The sequence below is a fragment of the Gopherus flavomarginatus genome, chromosome 4 (genome assembly GCF_025201925.1).
Source record: "Gopherus flavomarginatus isolate rGopFla2 chromosome 4, rGopFla2.mat.asm, whole genome shotgun sequence".
In the NCBI taxonomy this organism is placed as follows: domain Eukaryota; kingdom Metazoa; phylum Chordata; order Testudines; family Testudinidae; genus Gopherus; species Gopherus flavomarginatus.
Window position 1 is genome coordinate 50147377 of NC_066620.1, and position 24617 is coordinate 50171993.

The following is a 24617-nucleotide window of genomic DNA, read 5'->3' on the forward strand; positions in this document are numbered from 1 at the left end:
TCTTATCATTCTTTCCCCACCTGCTGAATGGGAAAGAAAGTTTTCCTACATTTTCTACTCCTAGTAGGGATGGCGTCCCTAGCCCCTGTTTGCCAGAAGCTGGGAATGGGCAATAGGGAACGGCTCACTTGTTGATTAACTGTTCTGTTCATTTCCCCTGGGGCACCTGGAATTGGCCCCTGTTGGAAGGCAGGATACTGAGCTAGATGGACCTTTGGTCCGATCCAATATGGCCGTTATGTTCTTAGTAATTTATCCATGCAACACAGTAGGATTTGGTCCTTATTAAATTCTTTTATATATAATAAAAGTATAGATTTATGAACGGAAAATATTTAAAGCTCACCGGGTCCTGTTTATCATATTTAAACCTGAATTCTTGCATTAGTGATAGTTTTTTCTGGTTAATTGTTGTGCATAGATTATTAAGGTCATAACATGGCTCATGCAAAGTCAATTTCACAAAGACAGTCATATACGGCATAGCTGTCCTCATAGGTTGTTTAAAAACAGAGTTATGGTAGCTTCTTGAAATGCATAAAACAAGAACATACTGTAACTCAACTGAAAACTACACATCAGAATTCTTCTTCCCCATAATGGTTGAATTTCTCTTTGCCAAGATGCTCCCTTTGCACATTCATAAATACACTAATAATTTACAAGAGCAGGAAGTTCTCTCTCTTCTCCTTTCATATTTACATGGGCATTTGCTTACAACTTCACCTGAAAGCAAACTATTTACTGTTTTCATTTAATTGAATGCTGCAGTGTGCTGTGGTTTACAAATGAAAAAGATAGAGAAAACAAATATCTTACATTTTGACTAAAAAGGAACGACATGGCCCATTGTTTATATTAATAACCAAAACATGCCACAGACCAGACATGTTGCTAAGGATCAGATTCTACCATCCTTAACAACATTGAGTAATAATTTCCAATGAGGCTACTTACAGAACAAGGTACTGCTCAACATGGTAGGGTAGCAGAATCCGGCCCTTAAAAACCAGTCACAGTTTTGGACTGGATTCTGATACTGTTGCTCATATCAACTAGCATCCTACTCCATTAATAGTCCCATATAGATGATATCCCTACTACTCATGGGAGTGAAGTGCTACTTTGTGAGAGTAAGCGTAGCAGAATCTGTCCCACTGTTACTAAACAAAAAGAGAGGTGTTTGTCAGTTAATCTCACCTTTTTATCATCTATAGAATAAGAGGCCAGTTACCTCAGTTTAGCTGGCTATCGTTCATGAAGGATCCAATAACTAACGTGAGAAGTGACTGATAAGCATGCACTGTGCAAATAGAGAAAGATCTGGACAACAAGTTCAAAATTAGTCTAACTCCTTTACATTCTTTTAGCTTCAGCACAGCTAGTAAAACGTATTTGTAACAAAAAAAAAACAAACAAACCATTTCCATTGACTTTGACCCTTTTTTCTGTTTGCAAACTTTCTGCAAACAGATAATTCTTTTTAAAAAAGTATTATTTGGGGTGTTGAATCTCTCAGGGAGAAGACTGAGGGCCCTGCAGGGAGAAAGATAAAATAGGAGATAAGCTGGAGGCACAAAGATATAAACCAATTCTATTAGCTGTCTAGTAAATTTTACAATCAGTTCTGTCTTGTCACATTCACATCAAGTAACTGAGTGTACACACGGTGGCCAAGTGAGCACTTCATGCACAATGTGAACATATTCATTTGCACACAAATGCCTTCCTCAAACATTCAGGGGGAAAAAACAATCCCCCGCCCCACCAAAAAAAAGTTTGCTTGAATATTCACCCAGGGGAGGGAGGAGATATCTACCTTACAGTTTAAGGGCACAGCACCGCAGCATCAAAACATCTTCTGTGGTTATAAATTGGTATAACTTGGTTCCCATTGGACTTCATGGGGGTCTTTACCTCCTTTCCTTTCCCTGGTTATAGGAAGCTTTATCCATTTAACTGAAATGCGAATCACGCACCTGAAAACTGCATGCATAATTTGATAATTTACCCCTGAATGGTTTAGTAGTGTCTTGTAAATCTTTACTTTCTGTAAATCTCCTTTTAGTTACAACTGCATTTTAGCAAATAGAAGCTAAGAAATTATCTTACTACTTTCTTCAGTTAAACTCTATTTTTTAGTATTAAGAAGAATCTCATTTCCTGCTTACCAGAGGTGAATGGGACTGAAAACAAAGCCATCAAAGCAACAATATTAAGTGGAAATGCTAGTTTGTGCATTATCTTAACTTACTACCTTCAATTCTCTATAAAGCATAGACTCTTTGAAGTAACCAGTACGCTCTAGTTTACAAAAGAAAACTACAGCGTATGGTAGGTTCAGACAAAGTACCAAAAATGATTGTATATTTTATTTAAAGCCTATTTTTTCTCTCTCTCTTTTTTTTTTTAAAAGAAAAGTCTAATATGGTTGTTGTACCTTTAGGTACACAGTTCATAATTCATTTGATATAAAATGTCAGTTTAAATTCTTGCACTTCTTTGATAAATGAGAAAAAACATGTACATTTCAATTTCCGTCTACACAGTTCTACCAGCAAACCAGGCCCCCACTCCCATTGAGCTGCTCAAAGACCTTTGTGTTCAATTAAACATCAAGATTCAGAAACTTTAGGGAACTATATTTCCAAGACATATAGCACAAATATGAGAGACTGGGAAAAATGGTAATGATTTTCCTATCAGGTAAAGTGATCTCTCCCAAAAAGCATCTTTGATCCCTGAATTAGTTTTCAGTTATTATTTAATATATCACAACTGTTAGCAGTTTTGTTTACAGTCATATATAAAGTGATATAGTCAGCTCCACAAAGAGCAAACCACCACATTCTGCGGCTTTTCCCCTTCTAAACATTTGCTTGTGCCTTTATACCCATGAGTGCTAATGGAGAAAATGTGTGCATATCACAGGAAGTGGGGGGGGGGCTAATCTAATGGAATCAGCGATCATTCATACTGTAGAGCAGATTTGCCTACATCACCCAAGCCTGTCATTGACTGCTTGCTGAATTAACAATAGAAGCTCTACATGCAAACAGTAGAATCAGGTCTTTAGTTGTAGGAGGAAATTATTACAATTAGAAAAATAGCAAAACACGTCTATGTAATTATTAGTTATTTTCTCATGTAATAAGTGAGATCCAGCCTGATAAACCCAAACAGTCAAATTTACAGAGTAAACAAGAATTCTTATCACTTCGCAAAACTGCCAACTACTATGCTATGGCTGTCACATCACATTACAAGCTGGTATCATAGTGACAGTATCCATAAATTAATACATATTAGAAAACAGCCAATTTATTACCAGATTCTGAAACTTACTCACACTGAGAAATAATTCATTTGATTGGCAGTATGAGTAAGGGTATGTCTACACTACGAAATTAGGTCGATTTTATAGAAGCTGATTTTCATAAACCAATTTTATACAGTTGATTGAGTAGGTTCACACTAAGCGCATTAATTTGGTGGAGTGCATCCTCACTACCGTGGCTAGCATTGACTTACAGAGCGGTGCACTGTGGGTAGCTATCCCACAGTTCTCGCAATGTCCCCTGCCCATTGGAATTCTGGGTTAAGCTCCCAATGCCTAATGGGGCAAAAACATTGTCACAGGTGGTTTTGAGTATATGTTGTCAGTCACCCCTCCCTCCATGAAAGCAACGGCAGACAATCGTTTTGTGCCTTTTTTCCTGGGTTACCCGTGCAGACTCCATACCATGGCAAGCATGGAGCCCACTCAGCTCACTGTCACCACTGCTGTTGCATCAGAAAGGCTTTGAAAACCAGTTTCATGACTGGCCAGGCTTCGGTGTGACAGTTGTGTGTGATTCTCCTTGATGCAAACCCATCTGCTTTGTTGATTTTAATTCCCTGTAAGCCAACCACCCTCTCCCCTTCGAAATAAAGTAACTATTTGTGATGGGTTGGACCACAGAAGCCCCCTTGGGAGCTTCCACCTGATGTGCCAAGACTACCTCTGCTCCTGCTTTCCCTGCCAGGTTGGGATCTCAGCACCCTGTCTTGCTGAGCCAGACACTCCCGTCTGCTCCAACATAGACCCAGGGTCTGAATTACTTGCCCCAAAGCTGCAGGTTTACCTGAAAGCAGCTAACAGGAGTGTTCTTGTCTTTAACACTCAGATGCCCAACTCCCAATGGGGTCTAAATTCAAATAAATACATTTTACCCTGTATACAGCTTATGCAGGGTAAACTCATAAATTGTTCGCCCTCTACAACACTAACAGAGATATGCACGGCAGTTTGCTTTCCCAGGTATTAATATATACTCTGAGTTAATTGATAAGTAAAAAGTGATTTTATTAAATACAGAAAGTGGATTTAAGTGGTTCCAAGTAGTAACAGACAGAACAAAGTAAGTTACCAAGCAAAATAAAATAAAACGCGCAAATCTATGTCTAATCCAACTGAATACAGATAATCTCACCCTCAGAGATGCTTCAGTAAGTTTTTTCCTCAGGTTGGACACCTTCCAGGCCTGGGCACAATTCTTTCCCCTGGTACAGCTATTGGTGGTAGCTAGAGGATTCTTCATGATGGCTCCTCTCCTGCTTTGTTCTGTTCCACCCCTTTATATATCTTTTGCACAAGGCAGGAATCCTTTGTCCCTCTCTGGGCTCCCACCCCCTCCATCTCAATGGAAAGACACCAGGTTAAAGATAGGTTCCAGTTCAGGTGACATGATCACATGTCACTGCAAGACTTCATTACCCACTTGCCAGCACACAGCTATACGGGAAGACTTACAAGTAAAACAGAGCCATCTGCAGATAATTGTCCTGGTTAATTGGATTCATCAAGATTCCAAAGCACCATTAATGGCCCACACTTTGCATAATTACAATAGGCCCTCAGAGTTATATTTCATATTTCTAGTTTCAGATACAGGAGTGGTACATTTATACAAATAGGATGATCACACTCAGTAGATTATAAGCTTTGTAATGATACCTTACAAGAGACCTTTTGCATGAAGCATATTCCAGTTACATTATATTCACTCATTGGCATATTTTTATAAAATCATATAGACTGCAGCATCACACTATTGTTTTGAAACCATGCATTCTTTATTAATTAAAAATAAATTAGATAACGGACAAGGTAGCCCAGGTGGGGTGGGGGAGGAGGGAAGGACAAGGCCACATTGCTTATTGTAGCCACACTAAAAATCAAACTGTTTGAATGACAGCCTTCTGTTGCTTGGGCCATCCTCTGCAGTGAAGTGGCTGGGTGCCCGGAGCCTTCCCTCCCCCCTCCGCGTTCTTGGGCCTCTGGGTGAGGAGGCTATGGAACATGGGGAGGAGGATAGGCAGTTATACAGTGGATGCAGTGGGGATTTGTGCTCTTGTTGGCTTTCCTGCAGCTCCAACAGATGCTTCATCATGTCCGTTTGCTCCCTCATTAGCCGCAGCATCACGTCCTGCCTCTTCTCTTCATGCTCACTTCATTATTTCCTGGCCTCTGCCACTGAATGCCTCCATGCATTAAGCTGTGCCCTATCAGTGCGGGAGGACTGCATGAGCTCGGAAAACATGTAATCGCAAGTGTGTTTTTTCGCCTTCTAATCTGAGATAACCTCAGGGACAGAGATGATAGAGGGAGTGTAGAAACATTCTACGGTCGATGATTCTGGAGGGACTGCATGGTCACCTGTGCTGCTGAGTTTGCCATGCTGACCAAACAGGAAATGAAATTCAAAAGTTCCCAGGGCTTTTCCTGTGTATCTGGCTAGTGCATCAGAGTTCAAAGTGCTGTCCAGAGCAGTCACAATGGAGTACTCTGGGATAGCTCCCGGAGGCCAAATTTGACCCAGCAAAGTCAATTTTAGTGCTACTCCCCTCACCGGGGAGGGGTACAGAAGTTGATTTTAAGAGCCCTTTAGGTCAACGGAACAGGGTTGGTTGTGTGGACGCTTTCATCTTTAATAGACCTAACGCGGCTAAATTCAACCTAACCTTGTACTGTAGACCAGGTCTAAGATGTTACTTGCTCTGAGCAAAGGTATTAGAATCTGGTCCATAAGTAAAGAAGTTGCAAGGTAGTTTTGCAGCACTGAGGTGCAATCAGAGTTGCATAAATATCTAATAATAATAATACTGAATAAAGAAAAATAGTCCTTCTTAGCCAGGACCCCAAGGGAAATAATCTGTGTCAAATTCAGGGCTAGATAACCCAGAGAAAAGGGGAACCAGGAAGCAGACTGATGCAGTCATAATCCAGTTTCTGGTCTTCTCCTGGGACAGAAGAATCAGGCTTGATCAGTACAATTGAGCCTACAATGCTTTCTATTCATTGATCTCAATACAATTATTAAATATGATATTCACTTTTTGATATACACTCTGTTGCTAAAGATATATTACAAATACACTGTATATTCATTAATTCACTGTTGGCACCAGATCCTCAGCTGATGCTAACTACCATAGCTCCATTTGAGGTAATGGACATCTGCACTCAATGTATACAGTTGAGGATCTGCCCCTCAATTTCTTGATTACCAAGGACTTGCTGAGCCATTACAAACATTGAATCTATCTCCCCTTGTAAGTATTCTCACACTTCCTATCAAACTGTCTGTACTGGGCTATCTTGATTATCACTTCAAAAGTTTTTTTTCTCCTTACTTAATTGGCCTCTTAGAGTTGGTAGGGCAACTCCCACCTTTTCATGCACTCTGTATGTGTATATATATCTCCTCAATATATGTTCCATTCCATGCATCCGAAGAAGTGGGCTGTAGCCCACGAAAGCTTATGTTCAAATAAATTTGTTAGTCTCTAAGGTGCCACAAGTACTCTTGTTCTTTTTGCGGATACAGACTAATATGGCTGCTACTCTGAAACCTGTCAAAAAGGACTTGCTCGTTTCTTGTGAAAAATTGGCTGGCCTAGCCTAACTGATTGTAACACTTAGTTTCACTGATGCATATATTCAAGTCCAAGCTAAGTTGGCTGTGTTTTGCCCAGCATCCCAAAACATACGCAGAGGCAGTACTGCCAACTCTGCATATAAAAATGACAACATATTAAGTGATGGAAAGGAAGACTCATGAAAACACTCATTCCAGTTTTCTTCAAGAAATTTAAAAGGCAATTAGTATTTCCTTTTTTTAAACCAAGAGACCATGCCATTGATTTTAAGGAGTAAGCTTTCAAAACCACTGTGGAGGTTTTTTAGCTGCTTAACTCACACTAAAATCAACAAGAGTCGCCTGGCTGAGTTTTCACACAAACCTCTGAAAATGATAATTTTCCTAAGAGTAATTGTCTAAGATATAGTTCTACAGAGTCCTCAAAACTTCTGAGAAGAACAAAACAAAAAACAGAAGAAAAATAACTGCAGTTTTTCTTGCAGTAGGATCCATCAAAGAGCTACGAGTGCGTTGTTTGGTCGGTGAAGGTGTGATACAGTAACAATAGCATTTTGCATTTTTACTTTATAATGAAAACATTCACCTTCCCAGAGAAGAGTCTAGAAATCTATCCTCAGGCAACGATATGAGTTCTTTGCTCAGATACTGACTCCCTTTGTGGCCTAGGACCAAATTCAGCTTTGGTGTCATGTGTGAAACCTCAGTGCTTGCATGTCTGTGACCAGAGCAGAATGTAAGCCTCTCTGTCTGTAAAGTGGGCACAGTTGCTTCACAGGAGTGTTGAGGGCTAATTAGTGAATGTTTGCAGAAAACTTAAAAAACAATAAATCGTTATATCAAGATTACGACAGTGCTAAATGGTACCATTGTGACATGAGATGTGTCATTTCTCTCCTTCCTGCCTTCTCCCTTACTCTCCCATCATGAGCGATTAAGACAATAACTTCAGTGGGAAGTCATCCCTTGACCAACTCCTTTTAAAGGAGGGGGGTTTTTTTGTTTGCATCAGAGGGAGAGATCAGGGGCTGCATACAGACACAAGTTACAGACAGAAGCGTAATACACATGTATGTGTACACAATCACGCACACACAGAAAGAAAGTCATAGTGAAAAGAAAAAAAACAGCATGGGGGTCAGTATCCAATGCTATTGGCAGGACTCACAAAGAACTCGATTGCAACCTTAACCTCCGTAGTAAGGACCAGTGAGTGTATAACTGTGTTTTTTCATGAGCAGACCAGAGAATGCGCGTGGCACAGACAGTCTGAGGTTCTCCACCGATTTCTCCTTGCTTTGAGAAAGGAGCAAGTTATTTCACCTCTTGTCATGGAGCAGCTTACTCTCACCTGTGTGCCCCGCCAGTTACCCTAAGAATTGCACTGAGGAAGCTCCTTCATGAGCAGACAGATAATGATAAATTAAGTAGGGAGAGGTCAATATCCAATGACAGATGTGACTCCAAAATAAAGAAATATCTTTTTAAAAATAGCATGAATTCTGAAGAGACTTAAGAACCAAATGAAAGTTAAAGATAGGATCAGATTTATTTTTAAACTAAACAAAATGCCAGCCATATAGGGGCTATTTTAATCAGAAAGGAAAGATACGAAGGGAAGAATACTTTTATGGCAATGATTCTTAAGGAACAATGTCTATCTATTTATTCCCTGGTGAAGAGGGAAAAAAATAGTGGTTTTGATTTCTCCCCTCCCTTCTCTTCTTGCCCTCAGGAAGCTCGTAAGAGAATCCCTTCATTTCTTTTCCCCCCTACGTAAACCACATGAGATTATGTAAACGTGTTAGGCTGGGAGAACTTTGCTGGAGGCTTGTAGAATCCACTGTAAGCAGAGGAATTTCAAAGCTTCCTCTACTGCGCTCAGTAACACAAAGTTGGTGCTTTAGTTAAACGTTTTATAAGTAGCATAACTTCTACAATCACACTGTCTTAATGCAGGAAGTACAAAAAGTAAATGACAAAAACCAGAAATTGGCCTTGACTTCCAGTTTATGAAAATGCCATTTTGTTGTGGAAACCTCAGAAGTGCTTTCCAAAATAAAATAAAAGGAGCTTTGTAGAAAAGGGCTAAAATAATGCTACTGCAGCAACATAAAAAATAGGTTCCCAACCCCCACAACTTGTACATATGTGAAAACAGCTGAAAAGACAAAATTCATGATGTGATTTCTCACACATCTTCGGTATTTTTTCACTAGGAATGTAAATATCTTTATTGTAGAATGTATCAAAAAGCACAACGACTTTATTAGGAGTTCTTAACAGTCTTGGTAAGAATTACACTGAATGGAAATACAGTACACAAATAGGCTCAGATTATATATAAATTGCATATATCATCTAAATTGTGCACTTGTTTTTTACATAGTTGAATAGGACTGACAAGAAGTTTATATGGTGAGAGGTTGTCATTTTAAAATACCATCTGCTGCTAAATCCCACAACAGCCTGGTTTCCATATTTTCTATATATTTTTCTGTGTTCCTATACCAGTTTCTAGTTCTCTAGCACTAAATATATTCTGATGCAGTTTGTCTGGAAGACTATGCAGCATTTAAGACTCAAGCTAATGACTAACGTTTTGCAGAGATCTAGAGTGAGCCCCCTGCACCCAGCTACAGCTAAGCCACCCAATCCACCATAGGCTAGGGCAATCATTTGGTAACCATATTAGTTTTTGCGTTAATTGTACCTTTATAATGTACTATCTTGAGCTGTTTGATGCGTTGTCTCATCTGCATTCCCAAATCCAGGACAAATATCAGGGCTGCCCGGGGGGTGCGGGGGCAGTGAGGCAATTTGCCCCAAGGCCCCCCAAGAGAATGCTCCAGACACGGCCCTGCCTTCCCCCATCCCCCGGTGCCTCAGTGCACCGTGTACAGGAGCAGCCCTGGACAAAGTCCATATTAACCCTGTCAGGGCCTATGTTGGGTACACACTCCATCACACTCATGAACATCTCTTTCACTGAAAACCTTCCATCCAGCTCTAGTGGCTTCCCTTTCCTCTTTCACATGGAACAAGAGCAACAACCAGAAGGAGTCCAGAAGCCTAGGGGGTTCCTTCCACAAAGCAGCTGGCCTCCCCTCCTCTGTCCACATGGAATACAGCACCAGCAGCCAGGAAGAGCCTTCACAGACTCCTGAATCATCCACTCCACTCCACTCTGGAATTTCCCTCCTCATTTGCGGTCTTGCCATTGACCTTCATCCTGCCCCTCTCTTACCACAGACACCGAGCATCTCCCCAGGCTCACCCTCTCAGCTGTGATCTCACTCTTCTACCTCCCTCCTTCCTCTCACCCCTCTACCCCCTTCCTGCTCAGTTTCCCTATCTCACTCCAACAATCCTTTCCTCTCTCACACTTCAACCCTAAGTGTACTGAAAAAAACAAAGAACACAACATCTAAAACTAAGTGTTTGTAAATAAATAAAACAAACATACAAAAATAGGACATAAGTCTGGCACAAGGAGAATATCTGCCATCATCCTGATCATTTTGCTCAGATGTTATTTATTTATTATAATTATTTGTTATTTTTATTATAGTTTCAGCTAGAGGCACCAATTGGGCATTTTACAATTGTATATTAGCAGAGAATCTTTGCTTACAATCCAAATAGACAAGGCAACTGAAAAATGAGAGCATGGAAGTATTATTGTCTCCATTTTACAAATACAGTATATTGTAATCCCTTCCTCAACACTTCAACTGTTTTTTGTCTAACTGGATTGGAAGCTCTTTGCACCAGTGAATGTATGCATCTTCCTCTCTGTTTGTACACACACCTAGTGCAATGTCACCCTGATACTGATAGAGGTCTTTGGGTGCTACCATTTTACAAATAAATCATAATTATTAATACATGCATATGATATAAAGAGGATTTTGTTTGCAGTTTATATGTTGTATTCCTTGATATCATTTTCAAACCTTAAATGCATTTAGCTAATTCCAATAATTTTAAAACAATTTTATTTCCAGCATTTTTTATTAGCTTAAAACCTCAAACTGGTGCTGAGGCTTGTTAACACAGTACCTTTTACAACTTCTACCAAAGAAGTTTAGGATAAGATAAATAGAATGAATTTATTCTTTTTGGGAAAATATAAAACTCAGAAGAAATCTATTTCTACCTCTGCGGTATGAAATTTGTCACTAATCATTTTAAACTATGCCCTTTTATGCTGCTTCTGTCTCTTTTCGCTTTCTGTGCAGTTCTTTGATGTAACAAAGCCAGTTTTAGACAAGATTTCAGTTCATCTGGAAAAAAAAAGCTTTAAGTCTTGAGGCAAAATGCAGCGTATTTAAAATTTATACACTCCATAATGCCTTTGTTCTGAACTTGAACATCCTGCAAAACTTCTCTGCTTTTTTTGCCTTCCAACTCTAAGATAATTTGTTCTCCTGGTTTCAGCTTATTATTATGCAAAAGTGACTTTAAGTCGTGGTTCCATCATTTAACTACATGCACAGTCATGGCTGACCCTTTCTGATCAATTGCCAATCCATACAGGTTTGACTGATAAAAGAGCCAATTAGATTTAAGCAAATTAAGGGACATCACCAATGTCAACCACTTATTAAACTGAATGCTGAATTCCATGCATACAAAACACTAATGCACTAAGTCGCATTAAGAGTTGAAATCCTAACCCCATTAGTAACTCCAGACCGCTACAGGGTAAAGGTCAAAAGAAAGTTTCATATTTATGGATTAACATTTGGATTCAATTTTTATTTTATTTTTTAATTCTTTTCTAAGAACTCTTGAACCTGAATTGCAATTCTAGTCAAGCACTTATATAAAATATATTCTTTATTTCTGAGAGGGTTTTTTTTTAGAGTTGAATTTAAGCAGTGCAACTCGGTTTGGTATTTTAAGTAAAATTCAAGGAACTGCATTCCCAGAAATTAAGAGGATACATTTTCTTAAGCAACTGATAAGACCAATATGCATAAGAGTTCAGTGCTTAATGAAGTAGAAAATATTTCAAACAAAAATCAAAGAAAACAAAGACTCCTTGTCTGAAAATTACTGAATCAACTGAAAAAATACCCACTATTTAATAGTATTGATTTGTTGTGACTATTAAGATGGACTTCTTTGTTCTCTACCTTTCCACCTGATTTATGGCCTTTTATCATACTCTATAAAGTATTCTCCATAGTGCATATCTTTGAACAGTAGAGTATTTTTGCTTCTTGAAAAGTTATTGCTACAGTTTTGGACCCATTAAAAGACTATAATTAATCTTTATATATTTAGGTCTCAACCCCCATACATTACTAAATACTATAAAACTTGTAGCGTTCAAGAGACTACTCTCCCTTTTTAGGCAATCTTTTGTCCAAAAAAACTCCTTTCCCTCTCCAAGAATCTCCAGATGTATTAAGTATAACTCTTCACCATCTTTGCTACACATCACTTAATCAAGCAATTGTCACTCCCTTGTGTGATGAGTTACAACAGGCGGCTCTGTATTCCTGATCACACTTTTTAAACACTTCAGTATGAAACAATGCTTCTGTCACTATTTGCCACTGATGTAGTCTTAAATTTCATTGATCAAGAACCATGGAGGTTAAAAGATGAAGTCTAAGATAGGGTCAAATCCTGCTATCATGTGCACAGTTCAAGGACATGCATGGGTATAAATCACCAGAATTTGACCCACAGCTTTTAGCTATAACCATGCAGCATCAAATCCTGTAGTCTTGTTTCATTCCTTGGGGTCAAGCAAAACTCCCACTGATATCAACGAGTGAAATCCCGGCTCCTACGAAGTCAATGGCAAAATTTCCACTGATTTCAATGGGGCCAATATTCCACCCAATAACTTCAATGTACAGGATTTGTCCCATTGATAAATAACTATTACACTTAGAATATAGAATTATAAATTAGAATGTTATTGCACTCAAACTAAACAGCGATTATAATAAAACATAATGGAAAGGTAAATATGGATTATAGAATGTCATATATAACAGTACTTCTCTCACATGCACTGATTCATTTATTATTCATTTCAGTATGGCTCACAGTCCACTGGAAAACGGTATGGAAGATTTCTTTAATAACTCTCAGTGCTAATTTAATTCTACTTAAACACACATATTCTAGTGAATGCCACATGCTTTTCAGCACGATTTTATGTGTAAATCAGGATAATATGTTTTCAGATCATTAAGTAAAAGGAAGCATGAACTAAAACCTATTTAATCAATGAGGTATTGCCTTTAAACTACCACAAGGTCATAAAAAAGATAATTTCAAAGCTATAAGTTTCCTAATTGTAATCAACAACAATCTAATGATGAAAGAAAGTATATCCTAATGGCTATCATAAACTTGTGCACATCCTTGCCTATCTTCAGAGATCCTGTATCTTTTCATTTTTTAAAACTGTCAGCACCAAGTTTCTGATTCCTTTCTTCAAAACTGAACAATCACACATAGATTAGATGCGATGTTAATGGATAGCTTCAATAAACAATTTATCTCAGATTTAGTTTATTATAATAAAACTATATTTTTGTTTCTTAGCATTGGATAGAGGTGAGTCCACTATTAAAAGCATATGGTATATTATGTGAATTGATCCGCTTTTCCTGTTCGAGAATTGTCCATACACAGTTTACAATTTTCCCTTTGTCAAAGTTATTTGCACATTTGTCTACAAATAATTTTTGGACAGAACATTGTTTGCAAACATATCGTGAGTATTATTTAATATTTGTGTTATGTTGGCTAGTTGTGACTATATATGTAGTTCCCTAGCATTGTTCCTGGTCCTTTGCTCCATAAATATACCACTAAGGATCAGCTTGTTGATTATCTCTCATTTACAGGTTCAAAATTCACTTTTAGGAATATTCACTTATGTTTCACTGTTTCTGCAAACATTCCTGCTAGAAAATTCATTCATTAGACTATTCATGTAAAGACAATACAAAAGGGACACAAACCCATCTGATGTGAATTCAAGCTTTGATTTCAGTGAGTATGCAGATAAAATGTTCACAGATATTTGTTCAGCTGTGGTATGAAGCATATTTCAAATCCTTCTTGACAGATAACTTACCAGAAGTGGACTAGATCCTCACCTGGTGTAAATTAGCATACTTCCATTGATTTCAGGAGATCTACACCAATCTGTGATTCCAGCCACTATGCTGCTGAAACTGAACGTTACCATTAACACACCAACCACTTCAAAATATATCCAATACTGTTCCTGTGCATAGCTTACACTTTCTATACAGAATCAGATTATCCTCTGCAGTGTGCACACCTATCTAGGTTCTTGTATCAGACTAATCTATCACTAGGCTACCTGAGTGCCTCTCACAAACAAACAAAAACTGCAGGACATTTCATATTCACACACACAAACTTATGGATATCTACTTATGCCTTCATATCTTACAGTTTTTAAGATGTGCAATAGGTCGTATTAGAACAGGGCCAGCCCACAACATTTTTGCACCTGAGGCGGGGAGCTCAAATGATGCCCCCAAAACTTTGAAAGGTCTCAATTCTGCCTTCCTCCAGCACAGCACTCCACCATCTCTGTGCATCTAGAGCAGAGAGAACAGATATGCACCAGCAACAGACACAATTTTTTACACTCTGGGTCCTAGTGGTGCCCCCCCCACCCACAATCTGGCACCTGAGGCGACCGCCTCAGTTCACCTGATGGTAAGGCCAACCATGTATAAGAAGCTGAACCCAACAGTTTTGCAAGTAACAGTTGCTAACGCAGACGTTCCTCTGAACTTCAAATACTCAGTTGCAATAATAAACAATGTGTTCAACAGAACAACACAGCATAACATAACAATATATTTGTAACATACAGAGCAACATAACTTTTTTTCTACTTACCCCCTGGAGGCATGGCTAGTGTCATGGGATCACTTATCACGCTGCCTTGGCTATTGGAAGCATTTACTTGGATAGTGTAGTTAGCAAATGGAATCAGTCCTCTAATGGGCACCCATATGTCGGATTCTTTGCTGCTGTGTAAGATCTTTGTGCCATTTACAATAGTGTAATTAGCATTAGCTGTTAAAAACAAAAAAGTGGGGAGAACAATAGTCAGGTTTTGTACCTACTGCAATTCCTATTCTTTATGGACCAAGTTCTGACACTACTGGTGTCAATGGGGATTTTGCCATTGACTTCAATGGGAGGAAGTGATGACCCCATTTGAACATTTAATATTTTTGCCCAATTTTCTCCTTTCTTCCTTCTTCTTGTGGTATTTGCAAGATACCAAAAGAATAAAATCATAAGAACTAACCATATATGTACAGAAACAGATTGCTATAGGCTGAAAACATGGGCCAACATTTGGGAGTCATTACTGTTCTGACAGCTGCTTCAGAGCTGTTCAAATGAGCAGGATCATTCAAAAAGTTTAGGGATGCAATCTTGGCCCAATAGAAGTCAATAGCAAAATTCTCATTGACTTAATGGGGTCAGGATTTCTGCCTAGAAATGTGTACTTCCATCAAAGCAGTAGATCACTCCTATTTACATATGTGAGAACGACAAATGTTGGTTGAAAAGTACCTGGGCTTAAATGTGATCTTGGACCTAATGAAGGGGGAAGAAAGATTGACATTATTCTATTTTATGAAGTATCCAAAGAGGCCTACAGGCTTTCAGTTGAACTGGGAGATTTGGATGATTAAGTCCCCTAGGCCTCTTGGAAAATCCAACCCTTTCATATGCCGCAAAACCCCTGAGGAAAGAGAGGAGAATAGGGAATTTGCACTTAGGTATCTGAGGGCAAAACTGTGCTAATTTACTGTCCAATGTTTTGAACGTGTAAAGTGCTATACAGATGATAATACTAACATCAACATCACCCATTAAAGTCAATGTGAATTTTGCATAAAAATCAGTGGTAGCATCACAGAAGTGCTTGAATGCCACGGTGACAAGTATCTGTTTAGATGGAATATCTAATAGCTGAATAGAAAGATGTAGGATTTTAAAATATCTGGAACAAAGGCAATATGAGTCAGAATTCTCAAAAGCAGCGGATTTAGTTCTCCAGTTTGAGTCCGCTGCAAAACCAAAATACAATAGATACACATATTTCAAAATAATAATAATACAACCAAATTCTGTTCTAGTTACACCTTTCTGAACACTCACTGGGCTCCATTTTTCTTTGTGCATGTTTAATATGCATCGTTAAAACTGAGCACATTGTTAAGCCTGAAGCAGTTTTTCAAACACCACTTTCAATAGCACTTCCAACACATTCACTTTCATCCTCACACAGCCAAGGCACTCTATAAGTGTTCTCTCTATGCAGCCATCATACTATGATTTGGTGATTCTTGCAAACATTTTGTAATTCACTTATTTTAAAGGTATTGGCCCCAAATTGCAGCCATGCAACTTTCTTGATGTCAACAGAATTGCATGGATGGAATTTAGGGCATGGTTTTGATTATTCCATAGCTAAAGTATTGTAAATTTACTTCTTCTTGTGTTTTAACTTTTAGTCTTGCATTCCTTTTTTCAGTCTCCACTGAAGTCCAATTTATCTGTTGGCCAAATTCTGCCTCCATTACAATATCACTAAGCAATATAGTGTAACATAGGGACAGATGCTGATCTCATTTACACTAGCATAAATTCAAGTAACTTCACTGAAGTTAATACATTTAATCTGGATTACACCAGTGGAACTGAGAACAGAACTATGCCAATAGACCCTATTTTACATGCCATAATGAGGGACGAATTTTGTCTCATGCAAGAAAACTGGCGTAACACCTCTTCACATTCCACAAAAGGTACAGATAAACTCCTGCAAAGGTAGCATTATTCACCTGAGACCATCCGTATGCAACCTCACACATTCTACTCCTTCTAGACAGGAATTGTGCATGGGGCCACTGCTTGATCTGGGTGTCTGTATATGCATCTCAAACCCCTATATGCCTCTCAGTGAAGCAGTCTCTCTTTCTATTTGTGCTTTCACTTCTGTTTTATGAATAACAGTGAAAGCACAGAAAACACAGTAAAGTGCAAACACCAACTCCATATATACATAAAAGCCCCAATTTATGTAGTCTACCTAAGGGCTTGTCTATGCTATGCTAAAAGGTATGTATTTAAAACCTGCTAGTGAAAATGTTCTAATTAATAAGTTTTAAATACCTAATGTAGACAAAGCATGATGTATTTTAACACATTAGACCTTTGTATTGTAACACGGGCTCCCCAAGGTTCACTTCACTCAATTAATGTGTTAAAATGTATCCTGCCCAGTTTACATTAGGGTTTTTAAATGTGTTAACACCTTTCATGCTAGACTATACAAGCCCTAGATGAACACACATGATTTCCCTGCCCATTTGTTTGTGTTTATTTTTTAAATCTCTTTCCAGATAAGATAATATTGCTTGTTGCCTATTTTTAAAAATGCAGTTTAGGGGAAAAAAATCGACAAGGCAACACTTTGTTCTAAGTTGTCAGGATAACAGCATTAATACACAGTAATTATACAATTAGTTGTAACATTAAGTTCTAGTTATAGCAGAATGATTACTTGGCAATTATAAGAAGTATATAATTACTCGATAATTATGAGAAGTATGTAATTATATAACCATTTTATTCAGCTCAAAAATGAACTTGCACATTTACAATGAGTTAGACAACACGGCAATTCAGATTCTTCACTGCTTTATATATTTATAAACTGAAGAGCACCAACCATTTTCCTAACACAGACCAAGAGTTTCTTATTGCCATTCACAGCCAAGCTACTTACAGCTACGGGCAAAAATAGAATATTAGAAAAATATTTTTAAAATATTGCTCCTGCTGGGAGTGACATGCAATGTGCAGCTTTACCACTTTTCACTGCATAAACTTTGCTTTCAGTGGGCTGGAAAATGCAGCCGCATTGGTTCAGCCTGACAGAAAGTGCTATGATGATAAGCGTTTCATATCACCCTATGTCATTCCTGCCTAGTCTGCCTCAGTTTGGTCCTTATTTGGGAGTATAAGTAGATTGTGCATCTCTCTTTCCAGTTTTCATGTGTGTCCTTTCCCCCACCCCACTCTTAGTTCCAATCTCAGCTTCCTACAGAGGGTGCCATATTCCATTGCGAACAATAGCTTGCGACACTGTTAAATCCTTAAGGGCAATTGTTTCACTTTGGTCAAACGGTCAGTGCTTCATAGTATCTGACATGACCAATCACTGATGCTTCAGCAGAGAAGTTCCCATCACCACCTTGCTGAAATGCCCATTCTGGAGGAGCATTCCCAGGTAGGAAGAAAATAGCTTCCCCCAGAGCCTGCCAATCTTGCCCCTGAATGGCCTGCACTGCTCTCAGAGATATGAACCCCTCCACACATACATACACAGCTCGTCTTCACAGTCCCTGGTTTCCCCAGATTCCTTGATCTTATTCACTCCCAGAAGGACTTTCTTCCAGCTAGGTTTCAGAGTAGCAGCTGTGTTAGTCTGTATCCGCAAAAAGTCCAGGAGTACTTTTTGAGTACAGACTCCAGCGAGAAACTGCTGAACTTGAATTAATATGCAAACTAGATACCATCAATTTAGGCTTGAATAGAGACTGGGAACGGCTGAGCCATTTCACACATTGAATCTATTTCCCTATGTTAAGTATCCTCACATCTTCCTGTCAAACTGTCTGAAATGAGCTGTCTTGATTATCACTACAAAAGTTTTTTTTCTCCTGTTGATAATTGCTCATCTTAATTAATTAGCCTCTTAGAGTTGGTAGGGCAACTCTCACCTTTTCATGTTCTCTGTATGTGTATATATATATCTCCCTACTATATGTTCCATTGTATGAATCCGATGGAGTGGGCTGTAGTCCATGAAAGCTTAGGCTCGACTTAGATGTTGGCATAGGAAGTACGCTTATTAAGTTTGCAGATGATACCAAACTGGGAGGGATTGCAACTGCTTTGCAGGACAGGGTCATAATTTAAAATGATCTGGACAAATTAGAGAAATGGTCCGAGGTAAACAGGATGAAGTTTAATACAGACAAATGTAAAGTGCTCCACTTAGGAAGGAACAATCAGTTTCACACATACAAAATGGGAAGAGACTGTCTAGGAAGGAGTATGGCAGAAAGGGATCTAGGGGTTATAGTGGACCACAAGCTAAATATTAGTCAACAGTGTGATGCTGTTGCAAAAAAAGCAAACGTGATTCTGGGATGTATTAACAGGTGTGTTGTGAGCAAGACACGAGAAGTCACTCTTCCACTCTACTCTGCGCTCGTTAGGCCTCAACTGGAGTATTGTGTCCAGTTCTGGGCACCGCATTTCAAGAAAGATGTGGAGAAATTGGAGAGGGTCCAGAGAAGAGCAACAAGAATGATTAAAGGTCTTGAGAACATGACCTATGAAGGAAGACTGAAAGAATTGGGTTTGTTTAGTTTGGAAAAGAGAAGACTGAGAGGGGACATGATAGCAGTTTTCAGGTATCTAAAAGGGTGTCATCAGGAGGAGGGAGAAAACTTGTTCACCTTAGCCTCTAATGATAGAACAAGAAGCAATGGGCTTAAACTGCAGCAAGGGAGATTTAGGTTGGACGTTAGGAAAAAGTTCCTAACTGTCAGGGTGGTTAAACACTGGTATAAATTGCCTAGAGAGGTTGTGGAATCTCCATCTCTGGAGATATTTAAGAGTAGATTAGATAAATGTCTATCAGGGATGGTCTAGACAGTATTTGATCCTGCCATGAGGGCAGGGGACTGGACTCGATGACCTCTCGAGGTCCCTTCCAGTCCTAGAGTCTATGAATCTATGAATCTATGAAATAAATTTGTTAGCCTCTAAGGTGCCACAAGAACTCCTGTTCTTTCTTCCAGTCAGGCTCTCTCCATTTCTCCCCAACTCTGCCTGATTCTGATCTCATTTTCAGTTTTTTACACAAATGTAACTTCACTGACTTCAGTGGAGTCATTCCTCATTTACACCAGGACCACTCCTCATTATGCTTTCTCCGCTACCTGGATGAAGCCTGGCTTTTTTCTCCCTTGACTTACTGCTGCCATCTATATTGGTAGGCATGGATCATAAGGATCCTGCCTTAATATAGCTCTTCCCCCATCTCTGTGTTTTATTATGTCATTATGATGATACTCTAAGAACCTCCAACTAAAGGTTACCAAAAATAAGTTTATTTCCTCACTTTCTGTTAAAAAAGAATATCTATCTACATACACAGAAAAGAATATACAGAACAAGAAAAAGTAATGTAGTAAAAACATCCTTTTGTATCATATATGCATTCCACCTGTACATCATTGTAAAAAAAAGGGCAAAGCTTTATCCAGCATTCTAGTTGGTGGGTGTTTCTAGTTGAAGGGTCTCTGTATCATTAGAAGTACAGTTCAAAAGGGGTTCCAAAGCAGCTGCACATCCTTTTTTTATTGAATATCAGTGTAAATAGGTGCATAAAATTCATGCAGCTTGGTGGTGCGTAAATTAATGCTGTCCTGGGTACATCATCCTATGGGGTTCACTAGATTGAAATAACATAAATGGGTATCCTTTTCCATTCCTGTTATAATCATTGTCACAAGAATTTTAATGCCTCATATATTCCGTAATTTTTTTCTGTGTGCTGTACTGCTCTGACCTTTTCAATATTCTGTAATTTGACTGGCTGGCCATTTCAAGTTCTTTCCTTTTTACAGCCTTATTAACTTGTGGGGAAGAGGTGAAATGGACAGCCAATCAGAATACATAATATTGCAAAGGTTGCAGTAGTACAGTATTGTACCAGCAGACACTGAGTACTGTATATTAGGCATTAGCATTCTGATATCTTATTCATGTGACAAAGGTTGTAACGAGAACAGAAAATGGCATAACATGAAACCATTCTCACGACTAAGACTGTAATGAGAAAGGAAGTAAAATAAACCAAATACATTCTTCTAACACTCAAAAACTGTATTTTTGTAAGAATGTTTCTCTTTTAAGGTAGCCTTTCCCATCTGGATAAAAATTTAGGTAGAAAAGATGTTAAATTGAAAAACTGCATCCTATACACAAAATGACAAAAGTACATTCTGTATCAAGTGGGCACACTTTCCTCAAGGAACATCACATATATTTATTACTATTATTATTTAGGTCTTTGATTACTAAGGCAATAAATTTTCAGTGCCAAGCACTTTACTGAGAGTGTGGAGATTTGGGGTAGGAACTTACTAACTAAGGTCTTTTACACTTTCTGTGGACATTAAAGAATCATGATGCTTTTCATAAGATCACTGTTTTTTTCCCCTCTGGGTTGGTGTCCTTGGATAAAAAAATTTTCTCTCCCCAGCCCTGGGGGCAGTGCGTCCTATGCCAGTTGACTGCTGTTCTCCACCCTAGAAGAGGCTGCATTTCACATGCTACATGTATGATATGTGAAAAGTGCTGTGAAATCATTCAAGATGAAAGGTACTCTATAAAAATAAAGTACTTATGCTCACATACATATTTAACACTAGATTGTTTCCTTTTAACATTATGTTAGCGTCCAGGAAAATATGGTGGTTTTGTCACATTCTAGTCACAAAAACAAGATAACACATTTTCTACTACTGTACTTCAGAAGGCAATTTATTTGGTGAGACTGAGTTTAAGGCTTTGTTTCAAGTTCTGAAACATGACTTTTGACGTCTACTGTTCTTATATAGAAGCAGATTCTGATATCCTTACTTGCATTGAGTAGAATCTTGCTCCACAAATACATTCACTTCAGTGGGACTGCTCATGCTGTAAGGAGCTACTGAATGAGTTATAGTATCATAGAACTTTCATCCGAGGATCTCAAAGCACTACACAAACATTATCTAATGAACCTGCACAACACCCTATGGTTATTTTTAGACCTATTTTACATATGAGCAAACAGGGATACAGAGGCTAAGTGTCTTATTTCAAGTCACAAAAATAGTGAGTGGCAGAACTGGGAACAAGATTCAAGCCCTCCACCCTTCCCATGAAGGAAAATCTAAAACTTCACAAAACCTCCTTCTCCTCTCACAATCCCACACCTTCAACCTCAACAACTTAATCTTCCAGAATGATGTCCTGCCTCACCAGTAAGCCACCCGCCTCCTTACCCTCACCTCTTCATTTGATCACAAACCCTGTATCAACTCCCTCCCTTCACAGAAATGTTCACTCAATTCACCTTGCCCTCACTCAATACTTCTCTTTCTCTGATTATTTAATGTCCGTGTTACCATTTTCTAACCTCCTTCAACACTGCTTACCAACTCTCATCAACTTTCTCCCCACTTGGCCCTTCCACAACCTTCAATCCATTGAAGTCCATGGCTTCTCTACTGTTCTGAGACCCCTTTGTCCTGTTTTCTCTCCTCTGCTGTTTCAGTTGTTGATTCCCCTCGCTCTGCTCTCTCTTTCTTTGTCCCACTCCGTGACCAAAAAGTCCAACCCTCCATCCCTCCATCCCCAGCTATGCCCAGACTTGTACTTCGCTCTATATCTGGTTTTGTCCTACTGAACACCTTGGAGAAAGTCCTGTGACCATAAAGACACTCTCCACTACAAGTTTGTTCTATCTTCCATTAATTCTGCCATATTGTCCAGCACTCATGAATTTCATTCTGAAAGCCCCAGATGCAAATTTACTTCCACCTAAAATCCTCCCTCCACCACTCTCTCCTCCCCTTATGTTTCTAGTACAGTATTTAGAATTAAAAACAAAAGACACCACAGATTGATTTTATGCCATTAAGAAAGCATATTATAATTTTCCCCATCTTTATTTGGGTGAATATCACATACTACTAACTGTTTTTTCAGTGTCTTCCCAATTACCATAACAATTTTTAAAGTGTGAGTTTTCTGTTTTTCAGTTTGAGCTATTTTTCCTCTTTTCAACAAATTGTTATTTTTCCAGATGAGTGCACTGCCACCTTTGTCTCAATCAAGTGAGCAGCTATTTTTTCCTCCGCTCTTGGAGTTGGCAGATCTGCTGTTCTTACACATAGATCATGGTCTCCAGCCTTGAAACTGTGCTCTGTAACTGAGAGTCTCTCTTATCATAGGCTACCCTTATTCTCATTTTGAGGGCTCGGAGAGGGTTGCTGGATGTTATGAGAGCTCCTTATAAAAGATGGGTAGCTCAACGTTAACTGTGATAAAATGGCAAATCCAACTACTGCTATCAATCCCAAATGAGCACCTACTCTTATCAATAATGAATAGCTCCCAACTTTTGTATGATCCTTGAACTGAAAGTACTTTTCTTTCTTTATTAACACTTTCCCATGATAATTAAAACATGTTATAGTTTTAAAAATGAAGGGTACAGAATATTTAAAGAATAAAGAGAAAGGGCATATGGCCTCTCACAGCAGGGGATTGAGAGTCTAAACTCTTGATTTCTATTCCTGAATACAGCACTCAGTCTCTCTCTGATTTAGTTCCCCTCCTCTGTCAATTGAGGCTAATACTACTTACCTATATGACAGTGCTATGGTGATCATTATGGTCTGTAAAGCACTTTCAGAGCCCCAAACGAAAAGAGCCCTTGTAAAGGGAAAGTATTATTATCAATGGATGAAAATTCCCACTTATTCTTATCAGTGCAAACAAGCCTAAATCCTAATGTGGCAAACATGAAGGGACATGTCTTTATTTGCTCACTCCTTTTTATGGACTAGAATTTACAGGCCAGTCTAAGGATGCAGCGCCAAAGCAGGAGTTCCTGGAGGAAACATGCCTCAGGCCAGCACATGAGTTTCAGGGGGGAAACCAGCTGCTTAGAATGAAACATGTATCTGTTCCTCTGCTAAGTGGTGCAGGGAAGGGAGGGTCATGGCTAGGGGAGGTGAGCAAAGTCCTTACACTCAATGGATGACCTTTTGGGCCTAGCCCCAGTTCACGGTGGGAGAATGTTCCTTGGACACTCTCGCCTACCTCTTGCTCATCCAACTAAGTCACAAGAGTCTGGCCAGTGAAAAACCTTTGTGTTCACACCCTAACTTTCCTTGGCTGTTTGTAAGTGGAAATATCTGTCAGGGAAGAGAAACTTCTCCTCCTTGAATGAACCATTTACTACTTTCTTACTGTCATTCAAATCATCTACACCGCTTGCATCTGAGCCTCTCATATTACTAAGAGCTTCTATTTCATACAGCACAGCCAGAAGAGCATTGAAGCTACTGCATAAGGACATTTGTTATCGTTATTTATCATTTCTACTGCAGTCACATCTAGGGGCATCAATCAAGAAAGAGGGTCTCATTGTGCTAGGCACTGTACAGACCTGACCTAAAGAGCTCATGATCCAGTTTTTTGTTTCCAACATGCAGAGTTTAGCTAATAACAGGGTGTACAATAACCAGGAACAAAGATTTCTGCATTGCCTACATTAGCATTTAGAACAGTGTTAGCAGGGGCGGCTCCAGGCCCCAGCATGCCAAGCGCGTGCTTGGGGTGGCATGCCGTGGGGTGCACTCTGCCAGTCGCCGGGAGGGCTTCGGTGGAGCCGTGGGACCAGCGGACCCTCCGCAGGCACGCCTGCAGGAGGTCCACTGGAGCCGCGGGACCGGCGACCGGCAGAGTGCTCCCTGCGGCATGCCGCTGTGCTTGGGGAGGTGAAATGTCCAGAGCCGCCCC

General features: G+C 39.2%; 1 protein-coding gene across 1 annotated transcript in view; it reads right to left on the reverse strand.

Moving 5' to 3' along the window:
• Positions 1-24617, reverse strand: part of USH2A (usherin) — a 570592-nt gene that overhangs the window by 192896 nt on the left and 353079 nt on the right. Inside the window, exon 37 of the mRNA XM_050950274.1 lies at positions 14835-15014. Coding sequence (XP_050806231.1) covers positions 14835-15014 — 180 coding nt within the window. The remainder of the gene's footprint in view (positions 1-14834; positions 15015-24617) is intronic.